This window comes from Desmodus rotundus, chromosome 10, assembly GCF_022682495.2.
Source record: "Desmodus rotundus isolate HL8 chromosome 10, HLdesRot8A.1, whole genome shotgun sequence".
Lineage (NCBI taxonomy): Eukaryota > Metazoa > Chordata > Mammalia > Chiroptera > Phyllostomidae > Desmodus > Desmodus rotundus.
Genome location: NC_071396.1, coordinates 32,914,559 through 32,934,163, shown reverse-complemented (window position 1 = coordinate 32,934,163; position 19,605 = coordinate 32,914,559). Strand labels below are relative to the sequence as shown.

At 44.2% G+C, this 19,605-nt stretch overlaps 1 protein-coding gene across 11 annotated transcripts in view; it reads right to left on the bottom strand.

Annotated features, from left to right (window-relative positions):
- AKAP13 (A-kinase anchoring protein 13) overlaps positions 1 to 19,605 on the bottom strand; it is a 230,064-nt gene that overhangs the window by 127,166 nt on the left and 83,293 nt on the right. For 10 of the 11 annotated variants that reach the window (XM_045196387.2, XM_024561921.3, XM_024561924.3 and 7 more), the window contains 2 exons: positions 10,587 to 10,883; positions 2,225 to 2,408 (listed from right to left, as the gene is read on the bottom strand). In XM_045196387.2, coding sequence (XP_045052322.2) covers positions 2,225 to 2,408; positions 10,587 to 10,883 — 481 coding nt within the window. Of the gene's footprint in view, positions 1 to 2,035; positions 2,138 to 2,224; positions 2,409 to 10,586; positions 10,884 to 19,605 lie in introns of those variants that run through there. The other variant, XM_045196392.2, reaches the window with a different exon arrangement.

Here is a 19,605-nt window from a genome sequence, read left to right as displayed (position 1 = left end):
TTGCTTCTCGAGCACCCCCACTGGGGACTTGGCCCATAGCCCAGGTATGCACCCTGACTGGGAACTGAACCGGCAACCTTTTGATTCGCAGACTGGCACTCAATCCACTAAGCCACACCAGCCAGGGCCAAACTAATTCTTTTAAGTGTATCTATTACACTTGGGAATAATTTCAAACTCTTGTCAAGTAGGGACATCCAAATGCTGCCTAAAAATATTTCAAGATTTTGGAAAAATTTCCTTAACGAGTGAAACACTGATACAGGCCTAGCGGGAAAGGAACATTCAGGAAAGAGCAATAAGAGGTAACATTTTCACCAGTCACTGTGCTATGCACTCTCCATGCATTCTTTCATTTATTTAACAAAGCAACCCACCCTTCATACTTGAAATTCTAGCAAAGTCTACTCACATTGCAGTAAGACTCAGAAACTTAGTAAAATCACCCCCTTACTTTTTAAAATTGCTAATTGTGTATAACCCAGAGCTCTTCTGCTAGGTGACAGAACAGTAAACTAGAAAAAGAGGCAGAGGAATCCAAGTTCAGGGCTGGATCTGCAGCCCCGTGCTCACGTTGTCCTCTTCCAGTCCTCCACTTGGAGACTGCTGAAGTTGGCTTTCCCTTCCTTATTGCCCTTCAAAAGGAGATGAGTGGTTTTCCCACATGTAACAGAGGTGGTACTATGAGGCAAGCCAAAAACTCTTCTCCAAAAACAAATACTCTAGTTTCCTTACAGCTGCACTGCAATGAGTCTTGTGACATCCTCACCAAGCACATAAAGAAGCTGTTGTAATCGCTTTATTTCCCCATTTGCACGGCAAGCCTTAACCAACTCAGCTTCCCAGCAAAAACTCTGAGCTCTAAGATCACATTTAGGGGAACTGCATTTGAGCCTTGCGATACTTATACTGAGTTAAGTATTTCAACTTCTGGAACAAGGCCTGCGTTCCTAAGGCCAGAAAGTAAACAGCAGAGGGAATCCAATCACCGGCCAGATGGGAAGTATGAAGGAATGGAGCCTATCGCTCTCTGGAATACTGTCATAGGAAAGCTCAAGTATCAGAAGCTCATTTGAGATGAACAGCGTCCCTCCCACCGTCACTGTATCTGCAGCGCCCATTACTGTGCTTTCTTGCAAAGAACCTTTGGTCTGGCTTGGCTGGGAAAATTATAAGCTTGGCAGGTAAAGCAAAAACAAACAAAACACCTGTTGATATAACAGTAAGTATCATTACATTCTGAGATCTCTTCTTGGCCTATGCAGACTACCCCACACTCACAGCTAAAAGTGACAAAGTATAAACCGCAACTAAAGGAAGTCCAAGATGAGCAAAACACACGAGAATTTAGGAATAATGCCTTAATTTACAAGAGTCCCTTACATGCTAAAGAAAAGATACAATAAGGTTCATTCTTCAGATATGTAGCAGAAAGATGACAATGATCATAAAACAATAAAAAATATATTAAATAAGAAAAACTACACTTGTAATTCCTGCCTATATAAATATTCCAATGAAAAATGTTGCCTGTTATGAATATTTATTTCTGTTTACACAAGAAAAAAAATATTCTGCAAATGTTCTAACAGCCTTCCTTCAGAAGACTCTCTAAAGAGTCAGACTGTGTAACAATTGAATCCACAGACACACACACAGGACTTCCTACTGCACATCTCTAGCACAACTCGGCTGCTTGTTACTGCTACTCAGATGAAGAAACCATTGCTCTTGATTTCATTCACAGAAATTACATTCAAACAAACCTCAGTGGTTCAGTACATTTTCTGTGTACAACTATTATCTTGAAGTATTCATTTTTAATTAACTCTTTCAAGTCTCTAAAACATACCAGAAAAAAGGTATAGCCCAGGAAAACTGTTTCCCCTTGTACTGAACTGGGATAAACTGGATACATGGTAATGGAATGCCACCCCCACAGACAAGACTTACCCTGGGTTTCCAGTAACAGTAAGAAGCAAGGAGCAGTGAAGGCAGGGAGGCAGGGGCGAGAGAAAACAGTGAAGTAACTTACGTATGTCACTCGCAGGCAGGGAACTGGTAAGCAGGAGCAGGCTCACAAGCTTCCAGCAGAAAGCAAGGCAGAGAGCTGAGGTTTTAATTTGTGGCAAACGCATACTGAGATGCCAAGTGGGTGGAACTACCACGAACCAGGGGTGGGGCTGGTGGTGAGGGCAGGGAGAAAGGGAGAAGGAGCACTTACTCGGTCAGAAGCTTGTGCAACTGGTGATAACCCCGCTCCAAGGCCAGGCTCACAGGTGTCACTCCTTCCTGGTTGTGGATGCTGAGAGCTCCGCGGCCACCCGGCTTCTGCAACAGGAACCACACCAACCTCAGCAGTCCCAGCCGCACAGCAAAATGCATCAATGTCTCTCGGGGGCCACCATCTGTAGGTGGGAGAGAGCAGAAAAATAAGCGAGAAAAGAATGTGAAAATGAAAAGCAAACCACCAAAAAAAGTTAGGTAAACAACACTGCGTCCAAGTACCTAAGACCCTGAAGTTAAGGTCACAACATACACCATGAACAATTTTATTGTGGCCGAGGAGAAACAGCTCTCAAGTAAAAACAAAGTAAAGCTAGGAAAAAGTATGAGAAGCACAATCTCTAATAGGAGACAGTCCCACAAGAGAATCAAGACATTTCTATATTGATTGAATGCATTTGTCCAACAAATTGATACAGGCAGATTTATAAGGATGACTCCACACACGTCCTCTTCCTTAAAAAAAAAAAAAAAAAAGGAGATATAGCTTCACAACATGGGGATCCAAAGGGAAGAGTTGTTGGGGCTTAAGACTTAGATAGGTGTATCATAAAGACTGTAATTACTTCAAAAAAATAACACCCAGACAGGAGTTGGCCAGCTGAACACTGAAAACAGGTTCTGCTTATTAAGGACACACAAGTCTTTTTTTCTTCCATATTAAGGGCAAAGGAAACTGCTGGCACTACCAGGTCTTTTGTTTGTTTGTTTAAAGAAAGAAATGCATCTCCAGGCATAATAGGAAAGATTAACTCTAAGACAGTATACTATCTAACTATAACTTAAGGGAAATAGCATGTGTTTGGGCTTCTGTCAGTTGAAGGGAAGGCTCCTTGTTGGTGTAAGGAGTCACTCTGAAAGTGGTGAAGAGAGAACAAATCTGGGCTCAGATTTGGCATTTACCATCTGCGGGGCTGGGCAGAACCCATCTGACCTCTCTGAACTTCACCTTCTTCAACCCCAGAGTGGGTGGGACGCCAGCATCTCACTCCCAGGGCTGCCGTAACAAATGGGTGGAGGTAGCTGAGATGCTAGTATGATGACTGGCTGTAGTAGACGCTCATTAAACGCCAAGTACTTCCCTTTCCCTGTTCTCTTCTCTGTCCTTCTGGACTTCAGGTTACGTTCTAGGTTCACTAGCAACACTGTCTCCCTTCCTCAGGCGCCCTCCTGCACACCGCCACCTGGGATGGAGGGAGCTGACGCCACTGCAGGGCTGCGGTGTGCAGCCCCACAGGTCGCATTTCCCAGCTGCGGGTGGACCACTCAGGGACTGCAATGGAATGGCACCCTGGAGCTGTACAAGTCAGCTTCGCCAACATCTCTCCTCCGAGGCCTCCCTGGGGCCTCAGTTTATTCAGTGAGCAGTCTCAGACCTCTCGGAACCCACCGTGTCTCCTTGCACTGACGTCCTCAATGCTTCTCCGTGTGAAGAGCACAATGAGAAGGAAGGCACCTTTGGACCTGTCCTGAACTGCACTTGCATTGTTTTCTAATGTCCCGTGTGTGTCGGTTTAGTCTCCTTATTGCCGAGGTAAATTTTCTTGGAAACAAAAGCTACCTTTCCTATTTTATTTTCCCTGCAGAACTCTGCACACTGACTAATTCAGGATTTACAGGGCTCAGCAGAGGGGCATGGATGGAAAGAAATCAACAACCAGAAGAAACCACTGCATGAGGAGGCACACATTTTAATAATCAACACCTCAGAGCAGGTGGCCAGGCGGGCGAAAGGACAGAAAGACCCCTCAGAAAAGATCAAATCCCACCATCTGACTCGTGCCTAAAGATGTTCACAAGCACTCTGACATCCTTGTCAAATACAAAAAAGCTAATGAGGCACCAACCAGGAACTATATGGTTAATTCCAGCCTTACTAGGTGACACCTCCTTAAAGTCGTTTTCCCTCCATCCCCACCCTTTCTGATCCCTCAGTTGCTCTGAGTCAGCTCAACATCTAAGAGAAGAGTTCTGACGACCATACACCCGCTCAAAGCTGGCACCCCAATTCCAGCACCTGAATCCTCCCCGAATCTCAGTCCTCGTTCCTTAGCAGCAGGCACCACATCTGCTGTTAGGGCACCCCCAGTCTGCAATCAACAGACTACAGGCAAAGTAACACATGGGGAGGGCCTGCTAAGTACCGTGTACTGGGCTCAAGGGTGTACTGGCTTTTCCATTCTCACAACAGCCCTGTGACAAGGTCTCGCCTCCTTCTGCAGATGAAGATCTGTCTTGAGCCTAAAAACCAGACCCCCTGCATTGTTCCACCCCGCCTCTATTTGTAAACACCAGGATAAAGTTGTGGTTTAAAACGCATCCTGTCATGTTTTCCTCCACTAATAAACATTTTACCCATTATAGCTTCTATCATTGTTTCTGTTCCTTTGAATCAGTCTAAACTCCAGAATGCCCACAATTTGGATCAATCTTTGTTCTTTCCTCTCTGTATCTATATATATTTTTTCATCCGATGGCATTTCGTATTTTTCTTCTCATCCTAAGAGTTACTCAGCTGTGTTTTTCAGATTGCTAACTTCATTTCCTGTGATGTCAACTGGGTCCTTTGTCCCTGTTTGAATTCAATTATGCCCCAGGATTCTGGATGTCCTTGAATCACTTCAGCCAACTCCCTTCCCCTCTTTGCCCTCATTGTGATGGCTCTTCTGCAGATGCAATTAAAGCCCCTAATCAGCTGATTTAATAAGGAAGGTTATCCCAGATAATCTGGGTGGGCCTGAATCCACTGGAGGCTTTAAAGGCAGGGCCACGGTTTCCCCTGGGGAGAGAAGTCGGCCAGTGGAAGAAAGCCTGTGTCTGTGCTTGAGCAGTTCATCAGGCTCAGGGTCTCTGCTTCCTACTCGAAGGACGGCAGCTCTGGATCACGTGGTGGGCACGAGCTTGCCCACGACCTTCTATTCTTGCCCTACGAATTGGGGCTTGTTTAGCCAGCGCCCACAATTGTGCAAGACATTCCGTGTGATAAATCTTAATACATATGTATTCCTCCTCCTGGTTCTGACTCTCTGGGTAAAATCTGACTGACATACTCATTAAACCTATTTTCTCCTTGCTGCTTCCTTCTCTAATTTCATTACAGGTAAGCCTTCTTCAATTTTTTAAAAAGGATAAATGGAAAATCTCTTCTGAATTTTTCTTTGGTTTCTTAAAGACAATTATACTCAGAGAGCCTTCCATCTGAATACTCACAATACTTTTCCATTTCCTTTATGCTGTAATGTTATTTCCCAGGCCATATGCTGGCTGGTTGGTTTTCCTGTTTAACCATGCTCAATTGGAAAAGTCCCTATGTGGCCCCAGCTCTTACCCACAGAGAAGGTAGCAGAAAATGCCTTAAGCCCCACTTGCTACCTACTTATAGGCTGGAAGTACCTCCCATGCACATTCACCCAGATCTGCAGGGAAAGCTGTGTGCCCAGTGGGCATTTGGCCACGATGAGATGCTGGATGGTTGCTGCTACTTCAAACTGTCAGATTTTCTGACTAAGCAAAACACTCCAAGTTCTGTGAACAATACAGTATCAAAGACTATGTGTACTTTTCCTACTCCACTGATCCACCCAGAGGCCCTGCTCACAGCAATTTTTGAATCTCTAAGATTCCAAAATTACCATTCTTCCTACCCCTCTGCACCGCCACTCAGGTGTACCTGAGGTCACACAAGACACAGGAACTCTCACACCCCATGGGAAGGAGAAGAGGCCGGTATGAGAAATGGGCTTCAGAAAAATGACACATGTGATCTTGTCAACAGAATCAAGGTTTGACAGGCAACAAAAGCTTGTGGACCTCAAGTCCTACTATTACTAGAAACTGCTTGTCTTGGAGTGAAAACAGTAATCCTTTGTGAAAGGAAAAAAATCCCTTAGCAGTCTTTTTATATTTTATTCTTTTTTTTTATCAGCTGTAATAGCTGAAAAAATACACAAACACTAGTGAGTGTAGCTAAGAAAAAATTTCCGTGAAAAGCTATGGAACAATTGGGAAGGGGCATGGAAACTAAAAGGGCAAATTCTTACAGTTGAGACTCCATTAACCAACATCAGACTCACAGAGCTGAGATGCACAGGCTGCTTTTAGCATTCTTCAACCTGTCCCATCCTTCTCTCCACCCAAGTGTCACAGTGGGAGAAATCTCACCCCCAAAGAGGGTCAGACCTTCCTTTCTCTCAGTCACACAACACCGTGACTAAGTAAGAATGTGGTTTCCCCCAACTGCTTCTCCTCCTTGTTTTCTTCAGAGCAGGTCTTCAATGGGCCCAACCTGTTACCTGAGAGGTACGCTGATGGCCACTACACCAGCTTCTTTCAGGGGGAAAACACATCTTATTTCATCATTTTCACTAACCACCAAGGCACTAAAAAGCTACAACAACTGAGACTTGGTAACTGAGATGGAAGATATCTTTACCCACCATCAACCCTCCACCCAGAAGAATCCTTACTGCGTGCATGTAAGGCAGAAGAACTAAGGCAAAAAGTCCAGTGTAGAAGCTGCTTCACGTAGCTAGAGATGAAAGAACCCTTGTCAGAACTAAAACGGACAAACGCCCTCTCGCTCATTTTACAATGAGGATTAACCTCAGAAGTTAAGTGAAAGCAAAAGAAATACAGCCTCATTATGCTTCGAAGTGCCTTCCTTTTTCTGCTGTCCTGTTTTATCCTTTTATGAGACATATTACTTTTCCCCATCAGACCTCAAAGTTTTGTCCTTACCAGGTTACTGGATACTGGTCCTAGTACATTCAGAATGAATAGCTTTGCTAACTGGCATACACTATCCAAATATATTTGCCTCCATTTCATACATGAAGAAACTGAGAAAGAGAGGAGAGTATTTTGCACAAACTCTTGCACCGAAGCCAGGGTACAAACAAACTGACTCCACTGCCTATGTTCTTTCCACTTTACAACATCGAAACCAAACCAGGAGTTAAGGTCACGTTCACTCCTGCAGCTCAAGGAGGCCATGAATCCCTGAAACTATGTGTATACTTTTGCAGGCCTGTATGGATTTTTTCCATAGGAGAAATATGAGCTATTTTCAAAGGAGCCACTGACCTGAGGGAAAAAAAAAAAATTAACATGCTCTGCATCCAAACAATTAGTGTGAGGATTAAACATACATCTTACGTGATTCCTTTGTACAAGCATTAGGCTGGAACACCTGTAAAAATCCTCGCTTTCAATAGCAAGTAGTCCTGTTATGAAACAAGGTGTCCTATTTACCCGCAGTATTATCCCAGGCAACAGCTTACTTCATACATTTCTCCTTTAAGTACCTTTGTGAAGTATTTGATGTACAACTCAATGTGAGCACAGCGTTCCTCTGCATTCGCCCCTCAAGAGCAAGCAAGCGCCTCTTACCTGAAGCTTCTCTGCCCTTAAAATGCTCAGTGTTTATACAGTCTAATCCACAAATGCAGTTAAAACTGCAGAATGTGAAGCTAGCCCTTGAAATCAGATACCCCATCCCAGTGGTTGACTCAAAGGCAAGTATAATCAAGACCCTTCCATGCATTTCACCTTGCAAAGTATACATGTAACTTGTTTATTTTTTCTTTTGTTCTTTAATTATTTTTAATTTATGTACAAGTGTCACTTTTGTGGGGTGTACAATCCTATGATTTGAAACACATACATAGGTTCTTATAACCACCACTACCACCAAAATGCAAAACCATTCCAACACCCAGAGAATTCCCTGACGACACCCCTCTGTCAGCCCTTCCCCCACTCCCAGACTTGGCAACTGCTGATCTAGTTTCTGTGCCTGTAATTTTGCCCTTGCCAGAATATCTCATAAGTGAAGTCATATACTAAGTACCCTTTGGAAACTGACTTCTTTTACTTAGCACGATGCATTTCAAATGCACCCAAGTTTTTAGGAAGAGAAAACTACTGCACATGTCAATAATTTTTAATTTTGGGTAATATTCAACTGTGTGGATGAACCACAGCTTGTTTATACATCCACCCAGTGAGAAATCTGGCTTAGTTCCAGGTTTTGTGACTCCAGATAGTGCTGCCATAGGCACATAAGTGCAAAGATTTTTCTGAGTTAATATAAGAACCTAGGATTAATATCTAAAAGTGGAATTCCTGGGTTGCATAGTAAACATACATTTAACTTGACAAGAAACTGCCAAACTGCCTTCTGGAGTGGCGGTATCGTTCGGCAGCCCTCACAGCAATATGTAAGATGGCCTGCATCCTTGCCAGCACTCGGTATTTTTAACCTTAGCTTTCCTTGTGTAATGGTACCTTACTGTGGTTTTAATGCATTTCCGTAAGCGTTCAAATTTGATTTGGCCTGTGCTAGCACCGCTTGGGCAATTCTATGCAACAGAAACTTAAGAAGCACATGGAAAGTCCACAAAAATATTAAATCTGGCCAGTTCCCTATTAAACACAAGGAAGCTAAGGCCAGAGAGGGGAAGTGATATGCCGAAAGTTCCAGACCTGTGCTTTTTCTAACACAGTTGACTTATGAACAACAGGGGCCTGGGAGCACCAACTGCCTGCACAGCCAGCCTTCTGCGTATGTGGACTCCCCGCCATGGACCAAAGACATGTGTGTAAGTGGATCTGCACAGTTCAAAGCCATGTTGTTCAAGGGTGAACTGCGTTTCTTGTTAACCACAGCAAGATAAACAAACTATCCAACTCCTGTGCCTTCTTTAAACAAACAAAAACAAACATAAAAGCTCCACGAATAGCTAATGCAATCCATCTTGACAGCTTCATAAATGGCAATCAGAACAACCATTCCTGCACAAATACAGAAAACAGTGGGGCAGACGTAGTGAGCCCCAACCGTGGGTTTCTGGAAAGGTGCTCATGCCCCATACAATGGCAAACACTGCGATCTCCAGGTCTTAGCAGTGCAGAGGGGTTTTGGACACTGTAATAACAAGAAAAAAGAAAAGGACAAATATTTTCTTCCCTGACTTTAGAGTCTGCACTTTCTTTTGTATTCACCTGGGCAGGAGACTGCTTTGGTACTGTTAAATTCAGCGGATATAAGAAAAGCAAAGGTGGCAAATACCCCTTCACGAATCCTCCATGGGAGGAAGATCATTTTCACTCAGTGGGTCTGTGGGAGCAGACACTGAGCACGCCCCTGGCTCAGTCCCCTCTGGGCACTTCTCCTGGGGACCTGCTACCTGCAGAGATGGTGCCTTCTGGTCTGCTCTCCCTAAATACACAGTGACCAGAGCTGGGTGGACATGGAAGGGAAGTCCTGTGACCGTCCAGCTCTTTAGAAAGGACAGCAAATCTTTGTGCAGGATGCCTAATGTCAGTCTTCCAATGTAGCTTTCATCAGTAACAGAAAAAACATTTTCATCTCACTCCTAAATCTTTCAACTGCATTTGAACTCAGGAAGGAAAAAGGATGTTATTTATGGACTCCAGGTATAAACTGTTTCATTTAAATATATGTATGTATGTATGTATGTATGTATATAAAAAACCATGACATGTAGTAGATGTCATCTGCCACAAGAAAAATTATGTGGGAAAGCCCCTGTCTGACTCAGAGGGACATAAATAGATCCTTATTACATCAGTGTTTTAAAAAAGTGGATGCCTTCCTCCAGTGACCTGTCATGGAGAGCCGGTAAATAAGCAAGAGTGAAAATAACCTGGTTTGAAAAGTGTGGGTTAAAAAAAATAATAATAATGATAATAAAAAAATAATAATAATAATAATAATAATAACACAAAGGAAAACACACACACACACACAAAAAAAAAAACCCCACAAAAAAAGAAAACAAACAAAAGTGCCAGGTGTCTCAGAGCTCAGCCTGCCCTCCTGCTCCCCGCCCCCCACCCCGACTCACTCCCCACGTTCCTTTCCTCCAGCTCCACGGACTCTGTAGAGAACTTCAGAATACCTGTCTTTGATCATTAAACACCAAACACAATACAAAGAATTATCTTCCTGCTCTCTTCATGAAGGATGGGCCGCTTTCCACACTCGGGAGATCAGCTGAGACAAGACCCACAGAAAGGCTCTCTGCCGCTCCCTGCAGCGAGTGAGTGGGCCCAGCTACAGGGGCTTTCCCTTGGGTTACTGCCGGGCAGGAGCAGGTTTAACAGCTCAGCTGAAGACCCCAGAAGAAACGCCATCAAGGCCACTTGGCTACAGTAACTGAGAGATTTATTCAGCCACTGGGGAAGACTTGATGGCAATGACTATATAAAAGCAGCCCCATAAAAAAACTTAAGTATTCCAAACTCGACATATGTTTGTGGGTCTTTTAAGTTCTTACCATGCAAAGTCTGGTCTGTCCCCAGAACATTCCACTCTGCCGGCAGTTTCAGGTGCCGGAATGCCAGGGCCACCTTCTCATCAAGGGAATTCACATCTGTAGACGGGGGTCCCGACCGATCAAGAAAGCGGGTGAAGTTCAGCGCCTGCTGATTCCCAGCACTGGTTGCCAGGAACTGGGCTGCATCGTAAGCCTCATCCTGGATGAACTCAAAGTCTTCTTCGGCCACCACGAACACAGGAAGGCCCTCTTTGGAAGCACACAGCTGCACCTTCACAGTCTCACAGCAGTCGTGACCTAGAGGAGACACAGGGGGCAAAGGAGACAGATTAGAGTCCTCTGACCAAAAGGGCCACTTGTGGATCCTCTCTGCTCTTCTTGTAGGCCACACAAGTTCCCCTTCCTAAAAGAAGCCCCTCCTTTCTCTTAGCTCTGACAGCAATCTTCCAAACTGCTTAAAACTCCATTTCCAGCTCTATGGTTTGCAAATACGTAGTTCCCTTACCAAAGAGCAGACAACTTTATGTTCAGTTGTCACCATGCGTACAGCATAGCGTTTGGTATTGAACAGTCTCTGAATATTGCAATGTATACTGAACTACGGCTGCTTAATGTGAGCAAACTAAAAGAATGGAAGATCAAGGATCTTGTAAAGTTTGTATACAGTAGGAAGGCTAATACCCACTAACTGAATTTTAGATCAGAAAACACAACAGCTTAAAAGTCGCTCATATTGGTTACACAAGAGGAATTTTACAGGCTCCTCAGCACTTGCCTTATAATGACAATACAATCGATCAAATAAAGCACCTTGAAAAGTACAAAACTACTTGATTTCATTCAACTATTACTAGCAAGCCATGGCCAAGAAAACAAGTTCTGCTCTTAGGTACAGGTTCTTTCACACAAGGTAATGAGGACGTCAATGGAATCCCTGCTTCAGAGGGATGACACAATGCCGTGGCCTGAAGCCCAGCTGAGGTGCAGCAGGCATGCCAACAACAGTGGCATCCATGGCACAGGCGGGCAGAGACCTTGTGAACTGCAGCAGGAGGCAGCGACCTGCACGCCACCCCAAAGAGCGCCACCTGAGTAAAACCAGAAAGCTTTCCCAACACTGTTCCTGTGGGTGAGGCCTTGTTGGGGAATCAGACTTCCTTGTGGATTTGTATCCTCACAAAATCAAGTACTTCCAATATGCAGAACATATTTACTGAAACAGTTTTCCCTCGACTTTCAACATTGATCTCAACTAGAACTACACTAACATCATCATTCTTCTCCCATAACATATCTTTCTGATGAGAAAAAGATAAAGATGGAGCCAATGTTTCTGTGGCTTTGCCTGATGAGCAGCAGGCACCCATGCCCCACGACTCGGCTGCATCCACCCACACATAGCTAGTCCATGGCAGAGCGAGGCCCCAGGAACCCTCTCTGTAGCCTGTGACGCTAGCTTTCCGTACCACGGACACAGGCCAACAGAGATTTCAGACTTGCTCAGAACAAACAAAGCTTTCTGCTGTCTTTATAAGAGAAATTGGTATTTTTTTTCCATGTTTCCAATGAGAATAAGAAGTAAATTGATTTTCCACGTGCTTTTCTCCCAGTGGCCTCCACAAGCCCCTTACCCTGCAGCACAAGGAACCTCTCACTGCTGTGTCATTTTAGAGTGGTAACAAGTATTTACTACCCAGTACCTCCGTTTTACTGTGTTTTCTCTACACAGTACATTCAGAAGGTAGGCATTGTCCTCACAAACGGTTACACAGATTAAGAAGCAGGACCCATTATTCAAGTCTGATGCCAAAGGACAGGGCCTGTTATTTTATGATAGATGAGTTCTGTAACACACTGCTTATAAACAAAAAAGGAAGGGAGAGCCTTGTTCCTGCCTCAAAGGAGCCCAATACTTGGAATGAGAAGCCAGTATGACTATTAGACAAAAATAACAAAGAATAACAGGTTCATGAACCACCGAGATCGGTATCCATGTGAATGCACAACTCTACCAGATACCCCCACTGCCTTCCAAGTTGAACTATTTCCATGAAGGCTGTAAGAAACGGAAGCACCCTGTGTGTGTATATGTGTACCCACTCACGTATGCATTTCAACTCAATATATATTTTGAATTAAGCCCTGACCAATGTGGCTCAGTTGATGGGGCATCATCCTGAAAAGGTCATCAGTTCCATTACCAGGCAGGGCACATGTCTGGGTTGTGGGTTCAGTCCCCAGTCAGAGTGTGTGTTAAGGTCCCAGGTCAGGGAATGTATGAGAGGCAATCTACTGATGTTTCTCTCTCACATCAATATTTCTCTCCTTCCCTTCCTCTCATATAAATAAATAATTACATAAATATTATCTATGAAAATATTTATAGTTTGAATTTATACATGCAATAAAATTAGAAAAAAATCTTTTTTTAAAATATATTTATTTATTGATTATGCTATTACAGTTGTCCCATTTCCCCCCCGCTAACTCCACTCCATCCTGCCTACCCCCTCCCTCCCATATTCCCCCCCTATAGTTCATGTCCATGGGACATACTTATAAGTTCTTTGGCTTCTACATTTCCTACTCTATTCTTACCCTCCCCCTGTCTATTTTCTACCTACCATTTATGCTACTTATTCTCTGTACCTTCCCCCACCCTCCCCCTCCCACTCCCCTATTGACAACCCTCCATGTGATCTCCATCTCTATGGTTCTGTTCCTGTTCTAGTTGTTTGCCTAGTTTGCTCTTGGTTTTGTTTTAGGTGTGGTCGTTAATAACTGAGAGTTTGCTGTCATTTTTACTGTTCCTATTTTTGATCTTCTTTTTCTTAGGTAACTCCCTTTATTTCATATAATAAGGGCTTGGTGATGATGAACTTCTTTAACTTGACCTTATCTGAGAAGTACTTTATCTTCCCTTCCATTCTAAATGATAGCTTTGCTGGATACAGTAATCTTGGATGTAGGCCCTTGCCTTTCATGACTTGGAATACTTCTTGCCAGCCCCTTCTTGCCTGTAAGGTCTCTTTGGAGAAATCAGCTGACAGTCTTATGGGAAGTCCTTTGTAGGTAACTGTCTCCTTTTCTCTTGCTGCTTCTAAGATTCTCTCCTTCTGTTTCATCTTGGGGAATGGAATTATGATGTGCCTTGGTGTGTTCCTCCCTGGGTCCAGCTTCCTTGGGACTCTCTGAGCTTCCTGGACTTCCTGGAAGTCTATTTCCGTTGCCCGATGAGGGAAGTTCTCCTTCATTATTTGTTCAAATAAGTTTTCAATTTTTTGATCTTCCTCTTCTCCTTCTGGCACCCCTAGAATTCGGATGTTGGCATGTTTCAAGATGTCCTGGAGGTTCCTAAGCCTCTCCTCATTTTTCCGAATTCTTGTTTCTTCATTCTTTTCTGGTTGGATGTTTCTTTCTTCCTTCTGGTCCACACCGTTGATTTGAGTCCCAGTTTCCTTCGCATCACTATTGGTTCCCTGTACATTTTCCTTTGTTTCTCTTAGCATAGGCTTCATTTTTTCATCTGGTTTTTGAACAGATTCAACCAATTCTGTGACCATCTTGATAACCAGTGTTTTGAACTGTGCATCCGATAGGTTGGCTATCTCTTCCTCGCTTAGTTGTATTTTTTCTGGAGCTTTGAAGTGTTCTGTCATTTGGGTCATTTTTTTTTTTATCTTGGCGCGTCTGTTACTTTAAGGGGCGGAGCCTTAGCTGTTCACAGTGGCCGGGTAACGCTGGTAGCTGTGCTGTGAGGCTGTACGTGAGGGAGGGGCCGAGAGGGAGCAATGGTGCCCGCTCCACTCTCCACCAGATTTCAAACTTTCACTCTGCTACCCACAATCAAACTGGGCCCCTCTGGTGCTGGCTCCCGAGTGGGTGGGCTTGTGCACACTCTAGGCCCCTGTGGGTCTCTCCAACGACCTCTCCTGTGAGGCTGGGAGTCTCTCCTGCTGTCGCCCCAACCCCCACGGGCGTTTTCAATCAGATGTTTGAGGCTTTATTTCCCCGTGCTGGAGCCCTGGGTTGTGCGATCCGCTTTGCTCCCCGCCGTTTGTCCAGTTTATCTGTGCGCGAATGTGGGGTCGCAGGGTCTGCTAGGGGTCAGACTGCCTGCCCCATTCGTCCCACACTCTGCCAGTCTCGGTCCCGCCAGGGCCACGTGAGTCCTCTCCACCCCGGCTGCCCATCTCTGCCCCTCCTACCAGTCTGGATGAATGTTTATTTTTTATTTCCTTGGTGTCGGACTTCCTTGCCGTTCGATTTTCTGTCAGTTCTGGTTGTGCGAGGAGGTGCAGTGTGTCTACCTACACCACCATCTTGGTTCTCCAAATTAGAAAAAATTCTTAATCTTCCTTGAAAGGCAGCCAGGCAAATTACCTAGGACAACCATGTCAGCAGAAACAAGGCAACTGATCCAGGTCGTCGTGGGTTTGGGTATTCTTCCGGCAGAAAGGAAGTGTTCCTTTTCGACTGTTCTATGACATCGAACAACAGCTAGACACCCCCAAAGCTCGGGGAACTGTGACTGGAAGGTAAAGATGGAGACAGGAAGAGTTCCAGCCCCCAGAGGCTGACAGTGGGTAAGGGGAATCAAACCAGCTGCAGGTAACCGCAGAGTACGTGAAAGTGGAACGGGGTCTGTGAGAAACACAGTGCTGCTGCTGGGAGAGGACCAGTGCGTCTCACCTGTGGGCCAAAGTGGGAAGACGCCACAAAGGTGCTCCCAGGCGCACATCACTGCAACCCTCAGAATGGAGGTGCGCAGTCCCCATCTTACCTAATCTGACAAACACACAGCACTTGCTCTGGGCCAAGCACTATTCTCAGAGCTTTCCAAGTAAGAGTTTGTTTACTCCTCATTAACAACCCTTCGAAGTAGATAGTATTATCTTCCCCATTTGCTGGATAAGGAAACCAAGGCACAATTAAGTTATCTGCCCAATGTTATAAATCTCTTAAAAAGCGGAATTAGAATTTGTACCCATTTTCTTGCTCCCGAGTCCCCTTATGCACCAAATATTTACTATAGAAGAAGACCTCAAAAGGAAATACGGGGAATGTGGACAAATCAAGAGGATAGGAATAAAAACATGATATTCCATCCTGGCTAAAAGGTTCATGAGCTCTGTGACCTCAGGTCACCTCTGCTGCCCTGGGCCTCAGCTTCTTCATCCAGAGCAGAGTGAGCAGCCTCTATGGGCTCCACAGCCTGTCCCGCTATAGAAGCTGGTACGTTTCACCAGGCAGAAGATGACAAGGGAGAGGAACTTAAGAAGAAATATCAGGAATAGGAAAGTTTCAAAAGACAAAAATGGAAGCAGAAGGTAAACCCAAGGGATGAAATAATTACCACAACACAGTTTCAGGAAGATATTAACTTGGCTATGTCCAGATGCTTAGTGATAAGAAGACCTGAGTTGAAATCTGTTTTCTTCCTTACTAGCTATGTAGCCTGAAGTACATGGCGACCTCTCCACCACTTTTAAATCTGGATCGTCTGATATTCTCCTAAGGAAAGAGCTATAACTCAGAAGAGTCCTTCAAATTATTCTCTTTCCCAAAACAACATGCATAACAGCTTCACGTGATTTTCAGTTAAATCACATCAGTAGTTAGCTAGATAGATAGTAGGTAGGTGAGTAGGCAGGTAGGTAGGTAGGAAGATAGGTAGATAGTTGTAGCAATATGTACTTCGGTCACAAGAATTAATGTAAAGTAAAAATGTTGTTCTCACTTATGAATCTAACTAAGAATTACAGCATTTTCCCATTTATTCAGGATTAAACTAATTTATAAATTCCTGCCAGTCTTTTGAGGTAGATATGAGTAAATGTCAATAAAAGCAAAAACCATAGGCTTCTCAATTCAATAGTAATAATGTGAAAATCTGGGATCCAAATTGAACTGTATTCAAAACTTAAACTTCTGTGCCTTAGAAGACATACTACACTAACCTAAAGTAATACTGTCTACTGCCCCTACCCATCTAAACGGTCCGCATTCTTTACTAGGCTCCCTCCCCGAGCTTGTGCAAAGGTGAGAAACCTGAAACCTCGAACCTGAAACAGCCACAATGCCACTACAAGTGACTATCATTCATGGCACTATCCATCGCCTTCGGATATACACATGGTCCACACCATATCCCAGTTCTTCAATGTCATCAGACAGACAGACCACACACACACACACACACACACAGAGCAAAAAGCCAGACTGAAGCAATACAACCTAATTCTAAACTAAAAAGTACAGAACCAAGGTATCTGCTCAGAAATCTATCTGGAATCGTTGAAACGACAGTTTACTTGGCTAGCGTGGGGTGGAGACAAACAAGGGGGAGAGAAACTGAAGAAGATGAGAGTTATCACATGTGTGTACAAGCCCAAGGGTTTAGCAACGCAGGCACACACATCTCTTTCTGCTGCTTTAGCAGAAGAATTTGTTAGAAAGTGGATGGGTGAATGGGTGAACTATCGACAGCTCCGTTTTGTGTGAAGTGAAAACAAAACTGTGTATTAGAAGAGGCAGAATGCCAGGAAAGGCCAGGAAAGAGGTATGTAGGAGAAGCTATCCGATGGTCGGCCCAATATTCCCCTTCAGACATGAACTCACAAATCTAAAGGGGAAACTATGAATCATCCTCAGTGAACTGGGCCACAAATCTGGAATCTGTTTGATATGATTATAGGCTTCTTTTTCAAAAGAAAAACTGAGGATTAAAAGAGGAGCGGAGAACTGAGGGTTTCTTGGATTAGCCTTTATGAAACTTAGCGTCAATTGGAAGAGTTACTACTGATCAAGAACCAACTACCTCACCCTGCAATCTGGAAATCAACCACACCAGGCTGGCAGGGCTCCTCTCTCACTGCAATGTTTTCTATTAGGCTTAAATGATTAAGATGATTTTTGAATCCTTTCAACATTTCAGATTAAGCATCTAGAGGGGAGAAGTCAACATTTTAAAAACAAGGGTACATAGTATGGACTCGGCAATAGAAGTAAAATCACCGTGTGTGCACACCAAGACCTCCTGCTACCGTGAATTAGCTCTAGAGACAGGGCTACTTGCAGGGGCCGTCAGCCCTATGACTGCCTTGTGCTCACAAAGTGCGAGGCATTAGTGGTGTCAACATCCGCACTGCGAAGACATGAGATGGGGAGCCATGTCCAATTCAATACCATCACCCCCATTTAACTTCTTTTTATGTGAAAACAGAAGTTGCAATGGAGAGAGAAGCAGCGAGGTTTTCAGCCGATTCCATGGTGTTTTCCTTCCCACTCAATTTTCTGGTAACAAAGGAAAATAAAAGTCACAAGTCTTTTAAAAAGGGAAGTTCTGAAAAACTGGCTGAGCTTCTTCTGAAGGAGGTACACCCAGGGAATTTAGAGAGGGGGGAAAAGAGAGATAAACTGTTAAAGAAACATGACCTGAACTTTAATTCCAATGTTTAAACTGCCTGCTGAATTTATCCCACAATCAAGTCCAGTTGATCTAAAACAAATATAAAGTAAATTATGGGGAGAGAGAGGTCTGTTCCTAACTGCATGGAGTAGATGTGAAGGATTCTGAAGCACGCTGGCAGGTAGCTGGAGAGTCAGGAGACACTAGGTCTGAATCTCACCCTCCACTGCAGACCGTCTGGGTCTTCCTGGAAAAGTCACACAACCATGAAGCCAATTGGTTTGTGCACGGAAGTGCACCACCACCAGCAGCGGTCCAGACTGTTAGAAAGATTAGAGATGCCAGTACACAAGGCACCTGGCATAACACAGGCATCTAGAACTCTTAGTTGTTACTACTATTAGCTATTAAATGCTTCTGTTCAGCTCACTGGAGGAAAACAGATCCCTAATATTCTACAAAGAGCTTCCGCAGCACAGCCCAGTGACGCTTCTGAACTGAACGCTGCCTCTGGCACTGCAGATCTGAAAAAATTAAGGGAAGGGATACGAATGTAGAATAAACAGAAACACAACAAGGGGCACCTTGGTGAGAAACAAAAAATTAACTGCTGATGGGCCTCTTCAAAGCGTCTAACCCAAACCTTTTTTAAGCTCGCAGGTCAGGAGGTGTGTGCTCCTGAGGGTGAGAGAGCTTTTCCACAGGCTCCTTATCACTCTATGAAGCACCCATTCCCATGGAAACGAAATATTGCTACAGATAAACAAAACTGCTGAAGCATGACCCAAGAATTACTTCATTTCCTATTAGGCTAAAAGTGGCACACATCCCATCCGGGCCTTCTCTTTTAAGGACGAAACAATTGGGACTTTGTTAGACCGGCTCTCCGAGAAGGAGCCCTGCAAGTGCCCGCTGGGCCGCCAAGCCCCGTCCCCCTCCGACCACCGTTCAACAGAAAGGCTGCATTAGCAGTCAGCGTTGGAAAATACAGAAACAATGTATTTGCCATCAAAGTACGGTGTGAGAATTCGGTGTCTTTTTCTTTTCCAGTCTGCAGACCCAGACCACCAGCAGAGAGGATTGCGTGCAGACGCATGCACCTCCTGCAGGTCTCTGGTGGCCTAAGGACAGATGTGCAAATGTGCTGCATGTGTGAAACGTCTCTGTACACACGTGAGTGTTTAAGCAAGGCGGGAGAACAGGCACAGGAATCTCACCATGCACGTTTCAGCTAATTAACGCTAACAGTCTGATTACTAAATTCCAGTCTCCTACACTAAAGCAGTGCTTCTCAACCTTTTTACTCAGTGTCATCCCCCCAAAAAGAGTTTTTTAGACAATTTTCTCTATTTGCCCCATCGCACAAAATTTTAATACCACAGACATACCATGTATTTGGGGACGTAATCTGTGCCTTACATATAAAGAGTGCATTTTTGCCAAAAACAGAACTTGGGTCACAAAAACAGGAGATGCTGAGGTATAACCTGGATGCTTGTTGGGACCTGGGCTGGAAGCCCTGATTTTAAATTAAACCCAAAAGGACTTCTGATCATCATAAATACATTTTTCCTTTTTTAAATGAAAAACTACTTTATATAGTATCTT